Source organism: Nothobranchius furzeri, chromosome 5 (assembly GCF_043380555.1).
Source record: "Nothobranchius furzeri strain GRZ-AD chromosome 5, NfurGRZ-RIMD1, whole genome shotgun sequence".
NCBI classification, from domain to species: domain Eukaryota; kingdom Metazoa; phylum Chordata; class Actinopteri; order Cyprinodontiformes; family Nothobranchiidae; genus Nothobranchius; species Nothobranchius furzeri.
In genome coordinates, this window is record NC_091745.1 from 35926862 (window position 1) to 35941750 (window position 14889).

General features: G+C 41.6%; 2 protein-coding genes across 3 annotated transcripts in view; both read right to left on the minus strand.

Annotated features, from left to right (window-relative positions):
- Window positions 1-1690: 1690 nt before the first annotated feature.
- On the minus strand, window positions 1691-8087 carry hacl1 (2-hydroxyacyl-CoA lyase 1). Of its 2 annotated transcripts, none has more exons than XM_015949041.3 (17): window positions 7961-8087; window positions 7659-7763; window positions 7549-7589; window positions 7397-7477; window positions 7243-7315; window positions 7082-7159; window positions 6882-6976; window positions 6692-6804; window positions 6423-6558; window positions 6094-6121; window positions 5861-5944; window positions 5661-5762; window positions 5417-5571; window positions 3895-4053; window positions 3705-3812; window positions 3438-3624; window positions 1691-1975 (listed from the first exon to the last, which is right to left on the minus strand). In XM_015949041.3, exons 1-17 carry the CDS (start codon window positions 8009-8011, stop codon window positions 1943-1945), a joined length of 1629 nt encoding a protein of 542 aa, XP_015804527.3. In that variant the 5' UTR covers window positions 8012-8087; the 3' UTR covers window positions 1691-1942. The 2 variants fall into 2 exon arrangements, with proteins under 2 accessions (XP_015804527.3, XP_015804526.3); XM_015949040.3 differs by having other exon boundaries at window positions 6094-6199.
- Window positions 8088-12922: 4835 nt separating this feature from the next.
- Window positions 12923-14889, minus strand: part of ankrd28b (ankyrin repeat domain 28b) — a 50365-nt gene continuing 48398 nt past the window's right edge. Inside the window, exons 27-28 of the mRNA XM_054740300.2 lie at window positions 14706-14797; window positions 12923-13980 (exon numbers count right to left, since the gene is read on the minus strand). Of these exons, the coding sequence (XP_054596275.2) occupies window positions 13697-13980; window positions 14706-14797 (376 nt within the window). The 3' untranslated portion in view covers window positions 12923-13696. The remainder of the gene's footprint in view (window positions 13981-14705; window positions 14798-14889) is intronic.

The following is a 14889-nucleotide window of genomic DNA, read 5'->3' on the forward strand; positions in this document are numbered from 1 at the left end:
AAGTCAGTCTAGTTTAATTTGTTAGTAATAAAATTCTTAACTTTTAAACTTGACTCTCTCTCTTCTGTTGTCTCGGAGTGAATACGAAGCGGTTACCTAATCCCTGCAATAAAAGTTCCAATCTTCTGGTTTAAATAACCTCACCGATCCGTAAGGTGGATTTCATATTTCCTATGGAATCCCACGCCTTATGGCTCATTGAATAACCTGTACTCCAATTCATTACACCTCAAACATGTCAAATTCTGATTTGCCAAAAGTTATAAACAAGGAGTTCAATAAAACAAGAATTCCTTCCAGATTAATTCCGTTTCTAGCCGATTCCCATTTCAGCATTTCGGGGAAGAAGCATTTTTGAAACCATCTTCTCCTTTCTCCTTGACCTCCAGTCAAAGCCTCTCTGCAACGCTGCGAGTGATGTCAGACAAACGGTTCTTCTAAGAGCCGAGCAAACAGACTTAAACAAGCATTCCAGCTTGCTGTCATCACCTGGAGAGATCTCAGAGTAGACGGGTCCTATCGGAGCTAATCCACGGGTTCCTGGTACCGAGAGGTTCACTCCATCAGCAGTGTCCATCACGACCTCTTGACCCCTTGGATTGCAGGAGAATCTCCACAAAAGGGTGCGTGGCCTTGGCACAGATTGTGTCGGATGGTTTTATAAACCAATTACTGAATAGTCTGACTTACAACCCAGACTTCACAAATTCTCTCAGATCCAAAGAACGGTTTTGCTCAAACATCTAGCTTCCATTACAACATTCCACACATCACATTACGTCATACCCATTACATTACATCTCATTATTCATACTTGGTCATGTATGACCCCTAGTTTAGGAAAAATAAATTCATTTTTATAAACTACATACTTGACTGTCTGAATTAATATGAAGTGTGTTTATGGTCCCTGAATAAGTACAGCAACTAGAATCTTCTGATTAAACATTCAAAGATCAATCAGGTTGATATTTCATATTTATATGAAATCATCACATCTTATCGGTCATATCAATAAAAATGTAGTCAATCATTTTCACTACAACTGACAGAGGCGGGGCCTGCTGAACACTGGCGCCATCAGTCCCTCCGACCACCACCAGTAGGCAGGGAGAGTTAAGTGTCTTGCTCAAGGACACAACAGCAGCATTCTCAGGCGGGAGCTGGGATCAAACCTACCCTCTGTACCTCCCACTGCCCAGTAACATGCATACAATTCAGCTTACACAACTTATTTCCACGTTAGCACTGGTTGTGGCTCATCACTTTGTACCAAACTCCTATCAGAGAATTATTGGTCAACTTTCAATGTATTGTTAAATCTCTGGCAGGAGCTGGAATCTAACCTACAACCTTCCCATTACTGGATAACCATCCCTACCTCCTGAGCTACTGCTGACCTGCATGACCCTCCACTAGCATTATGAAGTCTCAAACGATCTCTTTACAAAAATCCTTACATTTATTTCACAATTACATTTTAGTTGAAATACTGCCAGATAATTCTGTCTCATTTATTGCATCTGCCTTGAAGCAAAGCCTTCACGTTAGCGACTAAACAGAGGCTCGAAATCTTCAGGAACAAAACGGGTTTTCTGCGTACTTGTGTTCTTATTACGAAGGTCTTCTGTCTGCAAAACCTGCACATTATTACAATCAATCTGTGACAATAATGAAGACTCCAGCTTATTTCCTTTTTAAACAATTTTATTGTTAAAAAATTCAATGCTAATTTTCTATCTTGATTATTAGAAAAAAATACTGATTGATGATATAAGAAGATTTATTACAAAAGCCCCCAGAGGTTTTATTGTGTTGTGCATTGAAATATTACAGTTTAGTAAGAATCCTAAAACATTCAGTTACTTCATGGAAAACTTTAAAAACAGCTTCATAGTTTTCTGGCAGGACATCACCATCGCTGCTCTGATGATGTGGGCGATTAGAGGTTGGAGCGTGTGAGCCAAGGAAACTCCTGCAAAACACACACACACACACACACACACACACACACACACACACACACACACACACACACACACACACACACACACACACACACACACACACACACACACACACACGGTGGTACGCATGTTCCTCTGCAAACGATTCATGATAAATCCCACCTGTGTGTACTCAGGTGCTCATGTCCGTTCACCATCATTTACAAACAGAAACACCCTCAATTAACTATATTTGGTCACAACACATCCTCAGCTCATGAGGAAATCCCTGCATTCTTCTAATAAATAAAAACTTTATTGGCAGTGAGAAGGAGGCACTGGCTGCAGAAGTAGAAGACGACCATGGTGGGGACAGAGGAGAGGTTCCTGTCGGAAAGCGTAGAATAACTGGATGTTCCCTTCTGTTGTCATTTACAGTCTAGATGAGTAGTTGTGTTAGGAAATGTTTGTTGTCTGAGTGCAGAGCTACACAGATGTCAGTTTGGCTGTGTGTGTTTCTTCGGGCAGGCAGTTCTGGCGCGTTTGCTCTCATAGCGGATTCGGATTAGTGCGATGTGTCTGTTGCTCCATAAAAGGGCCCAAAATCACGACATAACTCCAGAACGATCTCCTTCCTTGATTTCTGAAGGAGACCATGCAAGACGTGTTCCCTCCAGAGTGCACGCTCTGCCAAATCCTCCAAACCCACAAGACCCACCATGTCAGGTTCCTGTTGGTCCTGGTGTCTTCTACAGGTTCTCACACCAGTTATGAGGTAAAGCTGTTTCTCCCTAGACAAAATTACTTATTGTGTTCAAGTAATTTGTGGATGAGGAACATGAGTTGATGAGTGAGACCTGCAGTTCTCCCATCCTACCACTAGATGCTGTTTCAGATCTGTTCTTATATTTAGGATCATTTCTACGTACAAGTACAAACTGGTGAAACAGATCTGTGCGTAAGTACATGGCTGATAAACGAGGTCCCTAGGGCGTAGGGACTAATGGTCAGGGCGGCAGGTCAATCTCAACGCGCTGAGAGGACGAGACGAGAGCCAGGGTTGTTGAAGTTGTACACAAATCTTAAATTTAAGAGTCACAGCTTACTTTTCTGCTCTGGCACGTTTTACTTCCCGTGAGTTTCACTTTTTCACTAAAAAGAAAAACATCTGAATGCAGATGTTCTTTGAACAATCTTTTGTAAATGAAAGGAAACAGTTTGTATCTGTTGTGGATTTCAGACGTGCGCTCATACGCACACATTTGATGAGATTTAATCCCCAATGTGAACTGGCATTTGGAAGAGCTCTGGATGAGTTGTAATTCTTAACAGGAGCCAAAAGATGGAAGAGTTTTTCCTTACAGCTGCAGAGATGACCTTAAAATGTCTAAGAATTGTCTTCGTGCAGTGTCATATCAGAGTGAACTGTCAGAATCAGTTACGCCCTCAACCGCCACAAAAGGATTCATGCCTCTGTAAAGCTGCGAGTACCTGCTGTTTTCTATCCGATGAGGGGTCTATGAGCACGTTGAGGAGACTGGGGTTCTCCCAGTCACTCAGGCTGGTCTGTAAGGCGCTACGAAGCTCCTCCACAGTCCTCACCAGAAACCCCCGGCCCCCAAAAGCTGTCATGACCTCATCATAGCGAGCCTCAGGTAGGAGGGACACAGGAGGGGCTCTAAAAGGCAACATCACATCACTAACAGACACAACATCATAGTGTACGTAACAACATATGATCTTTATTGTCACACTCACACAGAGGTCAGATCTCCCAGCTTTGCCATTTCTTTCCACGTCTCAGCATCAACACCGCTGTATATGCCGTTATTATTAACCACAATGATAACCACAGGTAGATTATACCTGGAAAAACAAGATGATTGTGAATTCAAGATGTTTTAAGAACAGAACTAATTAGTTTCCACTTTATCTGAGTGGACTCAACCTGCACATGGTCTCAACCTCCATCCCAGAAAACCCAAAGGCACTGTCTCCTTCCACACAGACCACCCGTCTGCCTTTCTCCCTGCTCCTCTCTACAGCAGCAGCTGCAACAGCAAACCCAAGGCCAACTCCCATCGTCCCAAACGTGCCCGCATCCAACCTGAGTGTCAAAGCAAAACGAATTTAATCCAAAAAACAGACTTTGAAATTATTTTTCTAAATGTCAGAATTCAGTTGTAGAATCATTGTTGGAACAACTCCAGGGAATAACGTTGCTGTTTAAGGTTTGACCTACTTATTTATTGTTGAAATGTCCAGGAACCTCATTTATACCACTTACCTAAACCCACAACTGCACAAGTGACTTTCCACACAAGCTCTGTCATTTATAAAGAAAACCTTGACAGAAAGATGTACGTAACTTTAAAGGTAATATGCAAGAATTTTACACCCAACAGTCTCGATTATGTTGTAAGGAAGGTTACATTTACACAGATCTTTCTCTGGGGGTTGTCAGATTTTCTTCTTTCAAAAAAGCTAAAGAGGAAAATAGTCTTTGTTTACAATACGTGAGCCTGTGAGGTCGTCGAGTCAGCGTGAGCCAGCACTGCAGCAACAGCATTTGTAAATCGACACCGGTTGGCAAAGTGCAACAGCATTATTGCACACAGCTTCCCTCTCCCTGGGCTGCCACCTTATTGTGGTGAAGGGATGTGAGTTTCTCAGCGACCCTACGAGCTAAGTTGTCTGGGACTTAACACCCCCTGGTAGGGTTACCCCTGGCAAACAGGTCCTAGCTGATACATCACCTGAGGGATCTGTGGGCGAAGTAGTTCAATCTCCTCCTCCATCCCACCGGATTGTCCAGTGAGGATAATGGAGTCTGGGGACCTTGGGTTGGAATCTCCAATCTCTGGTGCTGAAATATCCGAGGTGGTCAAAAAGCCTCTCGGTGGCAGGGCCACCAGGGTGCATGAGATCCACCCGGAGTTCCTCAGGGCTCTGGATGTTGTGAGACTGTGTTGGTTGAAGCAGCTCTGCAATATTGTGTGAAGATTGAGGCAGTTCTGCTGGACTGGCAGACCAGGGTGTTGGTCCCCCATTTAAAAAAGCGGACTGCAGGGTGTGTTCCAACTACAGGGGATCACACTCCCGAGTATCCCTGGTGAGGTCTATTCAGAGGTTCTGGAGAGAACAGTCTGGTGGATATTCAACCCTTGAATTTAAGAGGAGCAATGTGGTTTTCGTTCTGGACCAGCTCTATACCCGTTGCAGGGTCCTGAGGGGTGCATGGGAGTAAGCCCAACCAATCTAAATGTGTTTTTAGGACTTGGATGTGGCATTCAGCCGTGTACCTGAATGATTTTTTTGAAGGCAAATGAGAAAATTCCAAATGTGACATATTTATGAAATGTCCTGGAACCTCATTTATAAAACTTTTGAATTTTGTGAAGTGCCTTAAGACGATGAGTCGTAATTTGGCTGTCTGAGAATCTGAGAAATGACCTGATTCTCTGCCTTGCCTGTGTCGAGGTAAAGAGTTATTCAGCATGGTACGCCCGACGTCCATGGTGTTTGCACCCTCGCTAACAATGATGCAGTCATGTGGCAGCAGCTCAGAAATGTGGTGAAACACGGTGTAGTAGTTCATCTGTGGTGTGGCTCTGAGGGCAAGAGCCTAAACAAAGACAATAAATGTGTAAAACGACATAAAATATAAAACAGGAAACATACAACAGTTTTATATGGTAGTGGGGTCAAACTTACCTTTGATATTTTTGTATTAGCAGCGGCCTTCTCTCTCAGCATGCTCCACCACTCGGTGTTAGAAGGATATTTCCAGCCATCTTTCTTGATAAGCGCCACAAGCTGACAGGAAAGTGGAAGAACAGTTCTGAAAGTACACTGAACAAAAGCACACACACCCAAAAGCTGTCAGTGCTTTTTTAAGGAAGCTGTGATCTCACCTGAGAAACTACAGCTTTGATGTCCCCCAGGAGAGCAGCAGCCGGCCTCACGTTGTTCCCCATCTCCTCAGCACAGAGATCCACCTGCAGGAGGAGCACACCAGTTACAGATAGTAGAGCATCTGCAGTAGGTTTAGAGCAGGAGAGGTAGTCCAAACACCTTAACTGCATCGATTGTGAAATCAAGACACATTCCTGGCTTCATGTCAGCCGATTTTCATAACTTTACAAACCTGGATGATCTTTACGTTGGGATTAAATCTGGGTGGCAGACCAAAATGCAGAATCCAGTTTAGTCGAGCTCCAAGCAAAAGCACAACATCAGCCTGGAGGAGAGCTCTTCGTGGCACGGACAAAGGAATGATGCATTCCTTTTTAAGCACATTTTTAAACACGTAGAAAACTTAAAACAGTAGAAAATGAATATTTTCTGGGTATAAAGTGAATTTTGCGGAACAGTTTCACTTCAAACAAGTTTGGGTAAAATGACTAGCATTGCTGCAGGTTGGGCTGAATAAATAAAGTTCAGTCCTGCCGCTTGCTCTTTTTGAGTGCGTCTGACCTGGAGCGGGCAGCAGACACACAGTTGGGGTGATCATCAGGTACGACTCCTTTTCCCATCGGTGTGGGCAGGAACAGCAATCCGCTTGTTTCCACAAACTCCCTCAACACTGCCTCTGCTCTGCCGTAGGCTGCTCCTGTCGAACAAAACACCCTTCCAAGCATCAGAATGCATCTGTAATACCAACTGTACCCACCAGATATCCTCCACGTGCATGTTTAGCCTGATTAGTGTAAGAAATTGAGAAGGAACAGCATAACTGTTTCTACCTTTGCCAATGATCACCAAGGGTGCTTTTGCTGCCTTTAGGAGAGCAACGGCCTCTGTGACTGAAGTGTGGTCGGCCAAGCTCACGGGAGGAGGTGAACAGCAGGACACTCCTCTGCAGGAGAAAACCCAATCAACCCAACTCCTAGAGAGTCTTACTCCTGGTTTTACTTAAAAATGTGGAAAACAAACCTGACTTTTGTCCTTTCTACTTTAGCATTCACCATGTCCCCTGCAATGTCAACGTAAACAGCACCTGGTCGCCCATAAATGCTGGTGCGTACCGCCTATGAAAACAGAATAAGTAGACCCTGACTGGTGTAGGCCTTTGGTATCATCCAGGAACAGCTGATGAGTCAGCAGACGAGGACAAACATGAGTAAAGTGACCACCTTTTCCATGACTGATGGGATGGCTTCCAAGCTGCTTGGCCTGGCAGAAAACTTGCTGTACAGACGGCATGCTTCCACCTGGACACAAACAATCAGGGTCAACGCAACGACGAACTAACAGGCAAAGATAAATATCTGTTTTTTCAAAAGACATCAAAGACCTGTGGAAACTCCTGAAAGGCACCTGCTGTTTCCTGGTTTCGATCCGAGGACCCTCCAATAACAATCACAGGCCTGAGCAAAGGTCACCGGGCTTCACAAACAACACAGTCGCTATGAACTTCAGACAAATGGAGTCAAGATGTTTGCTTTTACCAGCAGTTCATGTTAGCATTGGCCATCCCACCCAGAGCATGAATGAGCCCAGGTCCAGACACCACCAGGCACGCTCCTGGCCTGCATTCAGACATTAACAAGTGACTCAGGGACTACCAGCAGCATCCATGATCCCCCTCACCCACTCTTACCTCCCAGTCATGTATCCGACGGCTGAGGCTGCATAGCATGCCTGTGGGAGACATCATCCTTCAGTAAATGTAGAAACATCACAGCTGCGGACCGATCTGCTCGCATTTACCGCCTGCTCGTTGCGCATTCCTACATATTTGATCCCCGCGGCCTGAGCAGCCATGGCCACTTCAATGACAGGAACACCAACAATCCCAAACATGTACTCCACTTTCTAAAGAGAAACCATTTTTGTTTATTCTGGTAATTAAAAGTGATATTAATGAGTTTATTAACCCTGGCAGCCCAGGGAAGCTGAACGCTGACACAGAATGAGGAACACTTGTGAAGAGTTTATTTTTCTGACTTACTATCGACATATGTACATGTATTATATACATATACGTACATATATACATACATGTACCTTACCTGAGCCTTCAGAGACTCAGCAACCAGCTGAGCGCCTGTCACTTCATCCATGACTCCTCCAGAGACTATCGTTAACTGGTACCACACTACTAGTCTTTTCGCTCTACGTACGCCCCATGGTACGCCCCTTGCTTGCCTTCTGGGTAACTAACCAATCACCGGAGTTTTACCTGTGACGTCTAAGCGACTGTCTTAAAGAAACACACACGGACGTAAATTTGAAGGAGGCAGGGGGAACGTGGCCCTCTTAATACGGCAGTTCAGTTCAGTTCATTTCAAACATAAACATTCACCAACATTTCATAAAATCCTTCCAAGCAGTTGTTTGAAAAGGAGTAGGCAGAAGTATATACTTATTTAGCCCCACCCCCTCAGGTTTACATCCTCATCATCTCAATTTGAACAACAAAACATTTACAACACCTTCAAACAAAAAGAAAAATAATTCTCATGTTCAACTAGAACTATATTTAGATTTGCTAATTTGTAGAAGAGATTAAACATCAGTTTGCATGCCGTCCTGGGTTAATTGTATTTTCTTCGTTCTTATACTTGTTTGAGTTTTATTTTGAACTGGTTTATATCATTACTGACCTTTATTTCTTCTGTTAACTCATTCCAGAATTTAACGCCTGCTATAGATAGACATCGTTTTCAATGTTGTTCTTACTCTTTGTACTTTTAAATTCCACTTCCCTCTAAAATTATACCTCCCTTCTCTTTCTAAGAACCGTTTACTTATTTCAGTTGGGAGCATCCCTTTCCTTACCTTATATATTATTTGCACTGTTTTAAACTTGACCAGGTCCTGGAATTTTAAAGCTTGCGTCTTAATATAGAGTGCGTTTGTATGAGCCCTATACCCCTCCTGATTTATTAGTCTAATAGCCCTTTTCTGCATTATGATTATAGTCTGAATATTACTTTTATATGTGTTTCCCCAAACTTCTACACAATGACTCATGTATGGTAATAGTAAAGCACAATATAACATATATAATGTTTTCCTATCCAGAAAATGTTTTACTTTCCCTAAGACAGCAATGCCCCGTGCTAACTTTCCCCTCACATAAGTGATGTGTGATTTCCAACAGGCCTTATGATCAATGCTCACACCAAGAAATGTTATGGTATTAACCCTTTCTAGATACACATTATCAACACAAATTTCAATGTTAATATCTTTCTTATGGTTTCCGAGTAACATAAATTTTGTTTTATTTAAATTTAAGGACAATTTGTTTCTATCAAACCACGTCTTTAATATCTTTAACTCCTGTGTGATCACCTCCACAACCTGTTGAAATTCCCCACTTGAACAAAGTAAATTGGTATCATCTGCAAAAATTACAAACTTTAGGATCTTCGATACTTTACAAATATCATTTATATACATTATAAACATTTTTGGTCCCAATACTGATCCTTGAGGTACTCCACACTCAATATCCATCAATTTAGATTTAAACTCATTTATTTGTACATATTGCTGTCGATTCATCACATAGCTTTTTATCCAATCCAATACCACACCCCTGAACCCATATTTCTCCAGTTTGATTATTAAAATTTTGTGGTCAACAGTATCAAATGCTTTTTTTAGATCTAGAAAAACTCTAAGTGCATACTTCTTGTTATCCATACATTCTGTTATTTCTTCCATTAAATCCATCAATGCCAAAACTGTTGATCTGTTATTTCTAAACCCATACTGGCAATTTGCCAACAGATCATGTTTATCCACAAAGTTATCAAGTCTTTTTAGAAATAGTTTTTCCAGTATCTTAGAAAACTGGCAGAGTACCATCACTGGTCTATAATTTGTAAAACAATGCTTTTATCCTGATTTATAAATGGGAATAATTTTTGCTACTTTCATTTTTTGTGGAAAAACCCCTTCCTGGAAAGACAAATTAAAAATATACTGTAGCGGTTTTACAATACCATCAATTACTCTCTTTACTGTTACCATATCAATATCATGGAAGTCAGTACTTGTTTTGTTCTTAAGACCACTGACAATATCATATATCTCCTTCTCTTCCACTGCTCTTAAAAACATTGAACTTGCATTCCTTTCAATGTTTCCTCCAGTCTCCCTTTCTATCATATCAACCTTTATTTCCGCAGCTAGTTTTGGCCCTATATGTACAAAAAAATCATGACATTCATTTACTACTTTGTTCATTTTACTAATAGTATTTGTCCCTTCCATTAAATACCCAGGGTAGTCATTAGTCCTTGGTGCATTTTTTATTATACTATTTAATACATTCCATATCCCTTTCATGCTATCTTTATTATCTTCTAACTTTTTGATGAAGTGTTCTTTTTTACAAGTTCTCATTATGATAATTAATTTATTTTTATACTTTTTATATTTCTTTTCAGATTCTGTAGTTCTCTTTTGAATGAATTCTCTATATAAAGTGTTCTTTTTTTACAGGCGTTTTGCAGTCCCTTCGTCATCCATGGTCTTCCTGTATATTTGTCTTTCCTGTTGACTTCAATAAGGAGGCTGTTTTTCTCTAATAAGGCCATGAATATACTTAAGAATGCCTCATAGGCTTTATTGACATCCTTGTGTTTATATACAATAGTCCAATCTTGTTTTATTAACTCATTTTTGAGACACTGCATTGTCTTTTCTGTTCTAGTTGTTTTATATATCATCTTGCATACATTTCTATGAACTTTATAGCAACAGTCATAAGTTACAAAGACTGGTAAGTGGTCATTTCTTTTATCAATATCCCGCCTTTTATATTTTCTTCCATTACATTTGTAAAAATATTATCTAATAGAGTTGCACCATGAGTGCTTATTCTCGTCGGTCTTGTTATCAGGGGAAATACTCCCATACAGTACATTGCCTCAATAAATTCTTCAGTACTCTTATTATGATTTGGGTTCAATAAATCAGTATTAAAGTCTCCACAAATAAACATTCTTTTCTGATTCAGATTTGTGTACAAGTCCTCCATAATGTCCTTAAAAGTCTCAATCTTTGATCCTGGTGTTCTATATATGCAACTATGATATTTTTCCTGTCTTTTCATATATATTTCCACTGTTATACATTCCATCACGCCATCTACCACCCTCGTCATTTTACGCATTTTTTCAAACTTTAAATTTTTATCAACATAGAGTGCCACCCCACCTCCTTTTTTATTTGTCCTATCTAGATGGAGGAACTCACATCCTTCCATCTCAAAATCCTCTTCTTTTCCAGTGTTTATCCTGCTTGGATTTATTCATGATTTCTAATTATTTTTTACTGAAATTATATTCTCTCTCTCGTCTTATATTGAGGTCTACTGAGCAAACACACACACCACTGACTGTAGAAAGGAGTGGACCGGTGTCAGTACAGGATCGGCTCGGGGTCCTTCGACTGCCGATGACGTCACATGACTGCAAATCTACTCGGCTTTCACACGTACGTTTTGGAAAGACATCAGCAGTTTTGTTAATAAATTCTTGTTTGTTAACACCTAAATGTTTTCTTTATAATTGTAATTTGTTAATAAAACACCATATTATCTTTGCTTTGTAAAGAATGTGAAACTGCATAAAACCAACATCGGACTGACAAACAAACAGTTCTTATATGTGAAGCCATATCTGTTTGTATTAATGTGGAGTTCGTCTGTTTATTTCCTTAGTTGTTATCTTAATACATTATCTGATTCAAAATATTGCTTGGTGTCTTTCAACAAAGTTCTTATATTTTATTTTGCCCCATTTCATCAACATCAAGAGCTTTTGAGGGTCACCGTTTATCATTTGCTTATATTTTACATTTCCTTTAGAAATTCAAACATATTTTCTCCAGCAAGTGTTGATTTTTGGACTACAGGACTACAACCGCTAAGACTACGACTGCAAATTTGTTCTGACCAATCAAAATCATAACGTGATAACGTAAGTTCCGTAAGCTTCATGTTTAGCCAATCAACTACTTTGACGTCATCGGCAGTCGAAGGACCCCGAGCCAATCCTGCACCCGAGCAGATCCTGTACCGACACTGGGACGAAAGTTTGGCCTTGCATTTTCATGAACTGGTCGGCCCTCAGGGTGGTGGTGGGGGGGTGTTTGGGGTGCTGCTGCTGTCACCTCTATTGGGCCATTCCCATCTGTACCGGGTCGGCCCGGGCCGGGTAGCCGCAGTCGGCCCCAGCCTGGCCCGGTTGATTCCACACATCCTTGTCTTACGCCCATGTGGGCTGATTCTACCCACCAATCAGAGGCTTGCTCTAATGGAAGGTGTGAATTTGCTGTCAGCAGTGGGCGTGTTGGCCCTGGTCGGCCTGAAGCAGACCCCCTCGAGAAGAGGGCTGAGAATGAGCCTTGGTTGGCCCGGAAAAATACCAGGCCACCCAGATATGTAAACAACCTACGCTACCCGGCCCGGGCCGACCCGGTACAGAATGACCCATATAGACACTTTAAGTGTTGAAATAAACTCTGACAGTGTTAATTTGAGCATGCTGAATTTTCCACGGTCCTGTTTAAAACAACGAAACAGCTCACAGCAAACAGACTCGTGTTCATTATTAAATAATTCATTTATTCCTCTTAAAATATACAGCAATCTCAGTACTGAAAGAACTCACTGGGATTTTGAATTCAGTCAAAACTTCTATATACATGCTAGTTTCATTCCTCTTCAAGGAAAAGCTAAGAAAAGAAAAAATACATTTCCATTCTACTGAATCTAGCAAATGTACAGATTTCCAGTTAAAAATTTTATTTTCAAACCGACAAAATTGGGAATTTTTGAACCATTGTACAATAGTTTTTTTATACAAGCAAAACTAACACCAGAGCAAACGGAATATCACTCAGAAGATGATTAAATGCTGTCCTGTCATTGTTTACAGTGTTCCTCCTTATACAGCAGAGTATAGCGCTCAGTACTGGATCAGTACTAGAACACTCACCTAGTGTTCACTTTCACAGCTGACTTTACAAACCCTTGGTCTTTTCGTTAATTACTAAAGGCACAAAATGAACAGAAACCAAAAGTAAACAAATAATTCAATCTTTAAAACCAAACTGCAGCGAACAGGTGAATGTAGAAAAGCAGGGTTGTTAACCTAATAATAATAATCTTTTAAAGGTTTGTAAACTTCCCAGTGAGTGAATTCGACTTTTGGGAGTTTAAGACAATAAGCAAGTATATAAAAAATTTGCTCTTCAAAAATAAATGATTTTTCTCTCCCCCTGCATGAAGTACAGACTGTGAAGCATCTTGACGGTTGCAGTGCTAAAGATAACCAGTGAGAATTCCCCCTTCATTCTTGGTAATCAACAAACCTGCCTGGAGCCGTTTTACAGTTAAAACTGGGTTAAAAATGCTCCCGTGGTTTTCTTTTTTTGGTCCCTGTTGGATCAGTTCTCTGTGTCGCTCAACCACACATCTTCAGCATGTTATTGCTGTAAAACGGTCGCCATCCGCCCAAGAAGTTCAGATTTTCACACGCGAAGAATCAAGTGTTGGTAAAGCAGTGGTCACCGACATCCTGTCTCTGCCAAAGGTCGCCTTGTGCCGGATGAGGTTGGGATGGGTGTGGGCCAGCCTGCTGCACCTCCTGCTCTGTGATTTTAGCAGGGACACTTATTGCTCCCGTGGGGGCTCCCCTTTCTTCCAGCCTTCCCAAGCTTGTGGCAAGTGATTTTTTTTAAGACACAGCATATGAGTTTGTGCATTTAACGCTATCTCCTGTCCTTCAGTACGTCTCTGAATCGGAGTCGTTGAGGTCCTCTTCCCTGTATAAGCCATCATGATGGCCGATGTTGTTGAAGCTGCAATAGGAGGTGTGCTCGTCGCGTACCGTAGGCAGGCTGTCGAAGGAGATGGTCATGGACGGGGTGGTGGTGTAGTGGTTAATCACTCTGAATGGGTGGGGGGGTGCCGGGGTGCAGGGGGACACAGGGATCATGGTAGACAGGATGAGGGCTAGGCAATCTGCCACGTCTTTGTTGGGGGCACAAGCAAGGGCTGGAGTGTAACCTGGAGGATGTCAAATATATGAAAGCGTTAAAGTTTTAGGGTTGGTCCACCATCTGTTTGATGCCATGTTTCTACAAGAAAATCATCTAAATCATTGATGTTCTTGGGTCTCTACCATAAGAGAACACGTGTTCTCTATTTTCCCAATATACGACTACGCTAAAGCCTCCTTTCCACCGGACACGAAAGCATCGGGAAATGGCCGCGTAACGCCAGTTTTCAGACTTCTGAAATCACGCGTGGTGCTGCAATTCTCCCGTGATTTTTGTGACCTCACGGGATCAGCTGTGTAAAACGCTTTAGATCCCGTTTGGTGTCAGAATTGCTCCCAGTTGGACGGGAGCTTGTGGGTAAAACGCCTCTATGTCGTTACACGCCGCTTGGTGTCCAGTGGAAAGAAGCCTTTACAAGTTTAAAATGATTGAACACCATATGCATTTTGCAGTAAGTTGAAGATTGTGGTTACAAATTTTAGTGAAAGCAGGAAAATTTTGACAAGCTTTGCCAACAAAACAGTTCAGGTGCGTCCTGCATCTGTTACTCCCAAATAAATGTGAAATTATTTTACAACTTAAAAGCTAAACTGTTGTTTACGTGAGAACTCTTCCGGTCGATAGGTTTCCTACCGTCTCCAATCAGACAAAGGTTTCCCAGTTTTCCTTATGAACCCTAAGAGCACCAAAACAAAACAAAACAAAACAAAACAAAAAAAGCGGCGTGTTTACCATTTTCATCGACTGCAAGGACACTGGCTCCCTTTGCAAGCAGCTCTTGCACCACCACAATCAGGCCGTTTCTTGCAGCCACGTGCAAAGGCCTTACAAGAAATAATTATTAGTCTGGTGTATTTAGATTTATTATTGCAAACTCTAAATAAATTCAGATGATAGATGACTGAGTGGTACATAC